The sequence below is a fragment of the Protopterus annectens genome, chromosome 15.part0 (genome assembly GCF_019279795.1).
Source record: "Protopterus annectens isolate FY-2018-M chromosome 15.part0, PAN1.0, whole genome shotgun sequence".
Classification (NCBI taxonomy): Eukaryota; Metazoa; Chordata; order Ceratodontiformes; family Protopteridae; genus Protopterus; species Protopterus annectens.
The window spans coordinates 631,620,782-631,631,181 of record NC_056749.1 but is presented as its reverse complement, the minus strand read 5'-3'; the positions used below and the strand labels follow the sequence as shown (position 1 = coordinate 631,631,181).

General features: G+C 35.5%; 1 protein-coding gene across 1 annotated transcript in view; it reads left to right on the top strand.

The window, feature by feature from the left end:
- The window catches only part of HTR2C (5-hydroxytryptamine receptor 2C), a 1,304,377-nt gene extending 1,297,048 nt beyond the window's left edge, over positions 1–7,329 (top strand). The window contains exon 4 of the mRNA XM_044057465.1: positions 4,749–7,329. Within this exon, the coding sequence (XP_043913400.1) occupies positions 4,749–5,584 (836 nt within the window). The 3' untranslated portion in view covers positions 5,585–7,329. The remainder of the gene's footprint in view (positions 1–4,748) is intronic.
- The last annotated feature ends 3,071 nt before the right edge of the window (positions 7,330–10,400 follow it).

The following is a 10,400-nucleotide window of genomic DNA, read 5'->3' as shown; positions in this document are numbered from 1 at the left end:
ACAAAGGTGTCTGGCCTGCTCTGTGAATTGTCTTTGTACCCATGACAGTAAGGTTTATAGTTCAGAATTTGAATGTGGTTTGCAATATATATGAGATGAGATTTCAATACTCTGTACCATGTTTAATTAGTGCCATTTGGTTGCAGGACTACAACTCATCCAGCCAAGGCAACAAATCTTTTTTTTTATTTTATTTTATTTATTTATTTATTTTTGCACAAAACACTGTAATTATTGATTATGTCCTATATTCTGTGGCCCTAATGCAGCTTTTACTTAGCTGCATTTCCTTAAACTCCTTTTGAGCCTGTATGTATGTTGCCTTCTGTATTGACTTTATCCTAAGACAGCACAGTAAAAATTCAGTTTTATCCATTGACGTTCATATTGTTATACCTGGTGTTATCTCTTTCTATGTTAAGGTGGCACTCTTTAGGGGATGGTCCAGTTATTATATGTAGCATGCTAAATAAGAAGTGTCACTGTGAAGGGAGATTACAGTACACTAATTTCCAACTGTAAAAGATAACAGGACATAATGGTGTGCATTGCATTAATGTTTTGAGGAACAGAAAACAAGTGCTGCAGACAATCAGAAAAAGTGAACCCAAAGAAAATTTAGACTTTATTGAGCAGTAACATTAACCAGCTACTCCAGAAATTTTCATCATGATCAATCACTAGCCTCCCTCTGTTTTTTTCTGAGTAGAATTTTATTCTTCCAGAGTTTCTTATTTTTTTCTCCTAGCCCGTCTGTTTTAGTTTGTATCTTTCCTCCATCTGTACTGTAAAAACTGATTATGGTACATATTTGTAATTCATATTATCGCTACAACGTTAATGCATCTCTAAAATGGTCTATGAGAGTTATGTTACTGCTAATGTATGTTTCAAAATTTCTTGTTATTCAGTGTAAATTATCTGGCAGAGTCAGTATTAAAATGTCTATGTTTCTCTGTTTTGTTTATTCCTGGTTTGAACCTGAAAAAGTTACATCTTGATCAGTGTTCTACACTAGTTAATAAATGTATAAATACATATCCAAATTTTTATTCATTGCATGTTCTTACAATATGCAGTGCACATATATTAGAAAGAGTGAGTCTCACTGTCCATGTATTGTCCATGTCATTGCAAGATTTCATGGTTGTCTATAGGACATATCAATGCCACATATAAAGATGGTTTAAATAATACTCTAACTCTGCCTAAATATCAAAACTAACTGGTGAAGATTAATGATTCACGATGTGTTAAATGGCACTGCAAAAAAGTCTAACAAGGGTTGAACAAAAAATCCTGTTCTAAAGAGAAATGCAGTAGTTTAAGAAAAAGTGCTGTTCTTGGTGGATTATATATGACAATGAAAGTGAACAGATGAAGTAAGTCACTCAGAAAGCTCTAAAAACAGATTCAGTAATACTTTTCTCAAAATTATGATCGTGAAGATTTGTATGCATTTGGACTCTTCACTTATAAATAACTTGTTTTGTTCATATTAGTGGTGTTTATTTGTCTAAGAGGTTGTTACCTCACTGCTACATAGGAAGCATTCTTGTACTGTAAATACATAACATACCTTTCATCTAGATGTATTTGCTAACTGGCATACATGTACATTAGTTAATTATAAGATTTGCATGTATATATATATATATATATATATATATATATTTTTTTTTTTTTTTTTTTTTTTTTTTTTTAAGTGCTCAGCCGGTGGTTGCATTTTATAAGAATGGTATCAGCACTGGTTAATTACTCACTTTAATAAAATCACCACACAAAACTAACTACAACCTTTGCAAGCCAGTCCAGCATAAAATGTCTTAGCACTATTACTACCCATATATTATACATCTCACCCTCCCTTTCACCTACCGACCTCATGCTGTCACACTAGCCTTATCCTTCTGTTTCTAATGCTGTTAAACTCCGTTTTCTGTTATATAGCATTATGCCTCCCCTATTAGAGTGTAATATTACTTAAAACATATCCCATGTTTGTGATACCAAGTCTAATTATATGAGAAATGTCTTCATCTGATACACTTTTTAGAAGGGACCACTGAAAACAAGGAGATTTGCATGATGTTTGTACTGGGGCACCCTTTGTTAATTTGTAGCCACTGTCTGTTGGGGAGACAGTCCGTATCAGCAACCAGTCCATCCTGAAATCTAAAGATGAGTTCTGATGCAATAATAAATAACCCAAGTGCCCCTTCCCCCACCCCCAAGGAACTGCATGTTACTATTTTACCCCTAGCAACTTATCAGTAAATCCATAACATATAGTCTGGAAAAATGCACCGTTGTCAATACTCACCCTCAGGTGCTTGATATAATATTGCTTGTTTCCTATTTGCTCAAGCTTGGCTGCATGACTACATTATTTCTTTATAGTTTTTTGTGTAATGTTGTTGTGCTTACTCATAGATGATAGCATTTCAGATAGTCATTTTCTGTGTTTCAAATTCTCAATCTTTCACATAGCTGGATTAAATTCTGATGTGGAGAAGCTTTCCCTTTAGTTTTTGCATGATTTCATTTCACAAAACTCATATGTGAGTCAATATGTAGAGTTTATTATTTTTTTTTTTTATTTGAGTAAGTAGTTTATTACATCTAGGGCTGAACATTTGTATTTAGAGGTGTCAGATTCTGAGATACCATAGTGTAGCCTTTTCAACCACCTGAAACATCTTAACTGTACTCTCTGTCTACCTTTGGCACATAGTCTGAAATAAAAGATTTTTGTCACAATACAGATATTTAGCAGGTGCAGTGGAATTTAACTGCTTATTTATTTAAAGCTATATCCATGCTAAAAAAATGACCCATACTTTTCAGTATTTCAGTTGTACACAACCATTACCCTTGGTTCTGAGGTCACTAGCTGCCCTTGCTGTGCACATTTGCAGTATACTTGTTACTGCCTTTGGAGTATATTTGTTACTACCTTTGGAGTATACTTCTTAATCCCTTTGGAGTATTCTTGTCACTTTCAGCACAGATTACTGACATGGTGTCATGGCTATAAAGTTCAGTTTCATCCACAGTATTTTGAAACATTTATTGCAGATGGAGAATCTGGCACTTTGAAGTTATCACCAGACTTGTCATTGAAGTTAAAGAGTTTTCCCAGATGTCATTTTGATGGAATCATATCAAACAGTGTTCCATGCCTGAGCAAATTATTAAGTGTCTCAGCTGTTTACAGACAAAAAGTACATGTCACGTTTTGCTCAGACATAATAATGTGAGAGTTGCTGACTTGTGTTAAGTAAAAAAATAAACAAAAGGGATGTAGAAAAACTAGCAACTTGATGTGGGCATTTAATTTTATTTTTCCTACATATTGTTTATATTCCTCCTCCTAATTAAAATCACTTGTAAGAAGTGAAAATTTGCTGGGAATAGATGCATCTTTCTCCCTGAATGCCTTGATCTGAGCTGAAGGGAGATCTATTCTTGTTTTCTCTACAGCTGTTGCCCCTTCTGATATAGAATACTAACATGACAAGATTTGGATAGCCGTGGCATTGTGTACTTCACAGTAACATGGCATGGACTGGATAGCCATGACGTTGTACAGCATAGTAACATGGTATGGACTGGATAGCCATGGCATGTTGTATTTCACAGTAGCATGGTATGGACTGGATAGCCATGTCATAATAGTATGTGTCATGACTGCAGAGGTCACTTCATACTAATTAGCAACATGCAGCTGAGTACACATTTCAGTACTGAAAATTATTCTGTTTAATTTACCTTAAGACTCCCTCCATCAGTCAGATGGAAAATAGCAATAAACTATAGAAAATCAGTCATACCAAAATAAGCAGTAATGTGTAGTTATCTTTTCTTAAGGGGGAGATCCTTCACATAATTTCTAACCTTGGAAAATTTTCAGAAACCTACACCAGACTAACCTCACACACATACACACAGCATTTCCAATGCCAACTTTACATATTTATCATTTAATGTCATTATAAAATTATAAAAATAAAAGTCTCATAAAATGATTCACTGGTTTTTCATTGAAATAAAATGTCAGCTTTGTAACCCTCTTTCAACTGAGCCATTGCAGAAAACTTCTTCATGCAAGTTCATTTGGACTTAATACTCTGTCCTGATGTTGTTACTGTTGCCAACTTTACTTTGGGGGTACTTTTTAATTAGTATTAGTTAAGGGCAATTAGTACATTAACTGTAACAAAATAATTTATCCTGGAATCATTTTAAGACACTTAGTTTATAATCTTGAAAATGCATTTTTATTAAAAATAATGCAAACCTGAGTTCTCTTTACTCTGACTTCAGTTACATTAATCCTGTGTACCTGTGACATATCACCAGTTGTTTGGCTTTTATATTTCTTCCTGTGTATATACATGCTTTTTAAATATAAGTGCACTGACAGTGATGAGGCCTACAGTGTAGCCCACTCATGAAAGAACCAAGGTTGAAAGTATATAGTATATGGCAGATTTATTCAGATTACTTACATTCTCTGTAACTTTAAATGTACTGCTTATTACTCCTGGTCAGCATCCCTTTCACTTATGCTTATATTCCTAAAAGATTTTGGTGTTCCTTTACTGACCACTGCAGTAGCAGTTATTGAAAAAATGGAAAACCTTTCACAACAGACTATGATATGTTATGATTCTTTCTATTTATATTTAAAAAGTATTTAATTCTAAGTGCCTTATTTAATAACTTTTTGCTTTTGATTGTTCTAGGAATTTCAATGCCTATCCCAGTCATTGGCTTTCAAGATGAATCCAAAGTCTTTATGAATGGGAGTTGTGTCCTGAATGAAGAACACTTTGTCCTGGTCGGATCCTTTGTGGCATTTTTCATTCCATTGATCATTATGGTCTTTACATATTGCCTGACTATTCAGGTACTTCAGAGACAAGCTACTGTATTCAAATATGAAGAACTTCCAAAGCACAGACGTAGCAGCTTGAACTGCTTGAAAAAAGACAACAATGTTGAAAATGTTTCAATCATACAAAATAATGAGGGGGCAGTTCACCAAAACTCACCTTCAAACAAGGAAGCAGCACTGTTTCGTAAAGGAACTATGCAGTCCATAAACAATGAACGAAGGGCATCTAAAGTCCTAGGGATTGTCTTCTTCTTATTTTTAATCATGTGGTGCCCATTTTTCATCACTAATATCATGTCTGTTCTTTGTAAAGGTTCCTGCAATGAAGAGCTCCTTGCAGAGCTTCTAAATGTCTTTGTATGGGTTGGTTATGTTTCATCTGGTATAAACCCTCTAGTGTATACCCTTTTCAATAAGACATATCGCAGGGCTTTTTCAAAATACATCCGCTGCCAGTACAGCAGCACAACTAAAAACTGCATTCAGCGTCAAAATCATGCACATAATGTTGCCTCCACTGTCTTATATGGGAAAGACATTAATTTAAACAGTTACCGGAATGGACACGAACTTACTAGTATGGAGTTAGAAGAAACTGAAGATGCTTTGGAAATGCAAGCAGGGACATCTGAACTGTCTATAAACAGCTGTAATGTGATCAGTGAAAGAGTAAGCAGTGTCTGATTATAGGCACAGCTTTACTTTTTTTTTTTTTTTACTTTTTTTTTTTTTGCCCTCCTTACCAGACATATGCTGTAAATTTAATTTAGTCAACAGACATATACATACTGTAAGCATAAGAAAAAATGCATCCATTATACATGTTCAAGTTTCACCTTTTAAATCTTATGTACATAATGTACTTTATGCTGGTTGATATCCTGCATTGTAAAGACAAGATGTTTTAATATATTTTACCACAATTTTCACCAACCTCCTAACTCTGTGATCTCATAAACTTAATTCAGTCTTAGCACAGCATCTTATTTTTTTAGCCTGAATTTGTGATTCTTATGTATGTACAGCTAGGTAAGAATTCAGAAATATAGTCCATGAAAGTATATTTTACTAAGATCTGCATTCCACATAATTGCATGTATTTTATTTCCATGAAAAGATATGCACTCTCAGTATCGTACAGGTCATAATCTTTCAAAACAGAAAATCTGGTGTCTGTTTCTATAGGGTCCTTATCAATGTGAGCACTCACTACATATTAACCTCTTACAACATATCAGGGTTTTGAAGAGAAGGCATCATAACCATTTCCTTTCTCTTTATGGCTGTTTTAAGTGCAATGTAATCTATCAAATTATTTTATTTGATCACTAGAGCAATTAAAAAAACTTTTCATACATGTGTTAGAATTAATATGTATCTTTTTTAGTTGGGGACACTGACAGTGGACATTGTGGCTTAAGTAGGAAGAGAAAATGTTTTACTTGTGAAACATGACTACAACCCATCTACTGAAAAAAGTACTTTTTTGTAAACTCATCATTTAAAGCTTTGGCAAACAAAGCAACTGAAACATAAACAAGTAAGAGTTTAGGCAGCATATTTCTGTAAGAAAATTATACATACTTCCATTTGTATATGAATTTTAATGAAGCCTAAATTAGGCCTCACTGAGTGTTCATTTAAATAGCAACATCTACATTATCTTGTTGGGGAAACTGATTTTTTTCCATGCATGTAAAAAATATAGAATTGCTAACTGGGTTTGGTCTTTCTACAAATCTGGAAAAATAATTTCCTTGTGAAATAATAAATATTTAGTTATTTTAAATAAAGCTCAGTTAGAGCTCAGTGCTTAAAATAGCTGTATAGTTTCAGACTTTGTATTCTTCTCTGAAGAGCAATCAACCTGTCCCCAAACACAAGTAAATTACAGATGCATGCCGGATTGACAATATGTCTTCCATTAGGTTTCTAGTACTTTACCAGCACAAATGCGGTGGTGCAAATATAGCATAAATTATATAAAATTAGATAAAGGTCAAGAGGTGACAAGATAATAGCACATTTATGAATAGTACATAATTAAGAATTGCACAATGACAGTTAAGCATCTAACCCTAGTAAGTGATAATTACAATAATAACTCACAGGATGATAATGTATCTCAAGGCATCTAAGGCTGAAGGTACTGGCATATGATGACTTGTTTAACTCAAAAGTCATTGAAAGTTTTGCCTTGACATGCACTTGTGTATGGGCATTTTGATCAGAACAAATTAGGTTGTTATGATACCAATGTTTAGAAAGTAATGCAAATAAACTGCCTTATTTATTGCAGCATTCTTCCATCACCAAATTAAAACATTTCTTTTGTAAGTGTTAAAATATAACTGCACCTTGAGTTGTTTCTCATCTGCACTAGGTTTTGTGATGCTGCAAATTATTTATTAAAAAAACAATTTGCAAGACTTGGGAGTACATTATTTCATATTGACTGAATTTGTGATCAAACATGCTATTTGAAGAGAAATATATATGAAATACTGAGAGGGAGATAAAAAAAATCACTGTTTATGTTACTGCAATGAATACTTGTTTCTGAACTTAGGGATCAGTAGTGTGTGTGTGTGTGTGTGTGTGTGTGTGTGTGTGTGTGTGTGTGTGTGTGTGTGTGTGTGTGTGTGTGTGTGTGTGTGTCTACGTGTGCATGCATGTGTTCTTATATGGGACAGTAACAGAAAAGCTACTCATCACAATGAACCAGCAACTCTTTGTTAATTTAATGATTTAAGAATATGGCTTATAAGGGAATATGTACTGCTGATCCAAAGTGGATAGTGAAGTCTGGGGAAACACGACATCCTAGGGGGATATGGACAGGACACAAACAGGTGATTCGTAATATCTATATGCATGCATCTCCCAGAAGAAGAGAGCACATGAGAAAACTGATTCCAGTTCCAATATGGTGCTCAGAGTGGTATAAAGCCTAGGTTAACTAGTCCTGGATTTCAAGGCTAAGCCTTTCATTCAGTAAGACCTACCATATAGGGCTAATACCCACACTAAATCTCATTTAAATGTCCTTATCCAAGTACATAGAAATTAGTATCAGTTTAGGGGCCTCATAGTCAATGTACAGGAAGTGGTTGCAGATTCAAAGGTCCATTGACAGAATGGAGTTGGAAGCAAAAAGTGCCTCATTAAACAATTTTCTGTTGTAGAGCTGAAGGAAGTAGTTTCCACACTGTTACTGATTTTGAGGAGAATTGTTTAAGTAAACAGACATCAGCAGGATAGTTCATATATTTATTGCAAATACTATTTTATGGCTATAAATTTCTGGGCTTAGTTCACATTAACAGAAGCAAAGAGAAATCAGTTTCAAAGATCACTAAAAGCTTCACCTCTTTCCTCCCTCTCTCAGAAGCATGCACACAGCAGAAAATTTCTCCAACCTAGAGTTGAACCCTCCCTCCACATGGGAACAAGTGCACAAAAATATGTACTGTGTGGTTCAGAGCAGATTGTATAGCATGGTCCCTACCACAACAATGTGCTTGTTCCCACAACTGAACATAAACTCTGCTCCACCATCACAGTGCTGGAGGCATGCACAATACATATCGATACTGTAGGTCTCAGTACATGAAAACACAGATTGCTGTAAAATCTGCATTCTGCTCATATTTAAAAATCCTGTGGCTGTCAAATCACCATAGGCTATTTGATATACAGCATTATGAATTGTTCTGGTAAATTTTAATTATTGTGCAACAGTTAGTGTTGTTTACAACACAAGATATTATTGTGCATAAGTACAAACATGCTCATTCATGCAGAATAAGAATGGCATCACTGTAGTCGCACCAAGATTCACTTCAGTTGCTTCTTTACATTATTTTCTGTGACACGTAAGTGCTGCAGTACATTCATCAACTGTAATCTGCATTGCCTCAGATGTTTGCACTACTGTGCCTTGTTTTGCCTGCCAAGACATAGGCAGCTGTTTACTGCATGATTTTAGGTATATTTATGAAATTTTAGCCCTAATTTCCCTCCTGCACAATAGACAATTCCTTTGCTCCAATTATAGCCTACATAGGTTCATAGGTAGGTGATAGGCTATTGGCCCTAGGGCCTGTATAACCCTACCCAAAAACGTTCCCTGGCTTTCGCCACCCAGGAATTTATTTTCCTGTGCCCCTGTCGAGCAGAGCCACAGAAGTGATCTCGGTTTGAATGTCCTATTTCCCATCCAGTTGTCAAAGTTTTTCTTAAAGATGGCTAATAAGGAGCTTTGTTTGACATGAATGGGTAATTTGCTCCAGAGCATGGGAAGACCAGGTTTAGGTCCCTGAAGCATGTGGCTCGGTGAGATTGGGATTTCTTAATGTATACATTACATGTATCTTTGACATGTCATGATGCTATACCTACCCATTTTGCATAACAATCTTAATACAGCATGCCTTTGAAGGTTGATTACCGTGATTGCTGCATAGCGGTAGTATGATAAACTCAGTTTTATGTGGCTGATACTGCTACATAGCGGTAGTATGCTAAACTCAGTTTTATGTGGTTGACACTGCTACATAGCGGTAGTATGCCAAACTCAGTTTTATGTGGCTGACACTGCTACATAGCAGTAGTATGCTAAACTCAGTTTTATGTGGCTGACACTGCTACGTAGCGGTAGTATGCTAAACTCAGTTTTATGTGGCTGACACTGCTACATAGCAGTAGTATGCTAAACTCAGTTTTATGTGGCTGACACTGCTACATAGCAGTAGTATGCTAAACTCAGTTTTATGTGGCTGACACCGCTACATAGCAGTAGTATGCTAAACTCAGTTTTATATGGCTGACAAACACAGAGTGAGACAGCTGAACAGGATCACTTTATGCGTCTCTAAGGTATATCAGTGCAGATTCTGTTACTGTACCAGTATTGACTAAAAAAAAAAAATTTACTTTTCTTTTTTTCTGTTTTTCTCTGAAGTTATGCGGCTGTGGAGATAGTTCATAGGTCAATAGGTCATTACTAGGCTTGCAGTGTGGGGGAACATTGAGGATCCTAGCCAAAACACTACAGTTGTTTCTAAGCACTGTCTGGTTAAGTGGCATGCTCAGGGTCACTCATTAGGCAAACAAGGCCTGTGGGAATCAAACCATGTACCACAGGTACTACAGCTCCAGCCTTAACCCTCTCTGCCAACTGCTGTTTATAAATATGGGTATGTATGGGATGCAGTGGAGCCCTCCCTAAAATACATTGCCTTTTTTCCTTTCATTTATTTGAAGCCTTGGCTGGTTTGTTCAGTCGGGTTGAAATTCCACTGAACTTAGTGTTTAGCACGTGAGAAGCATCCAATTGTGTATGCTTTTCTGAGCCACAGATATTATGCTACGTTCCTCATTTGAGTCTTAAAAATTTCATGTTCCTTGCAGTCTCACATCGACAAGTTCTGCCATACATTCAGTGTTAATTTTTTAACTGATATCCATAGTTAGTAATACTAAATCATATAAATTCATC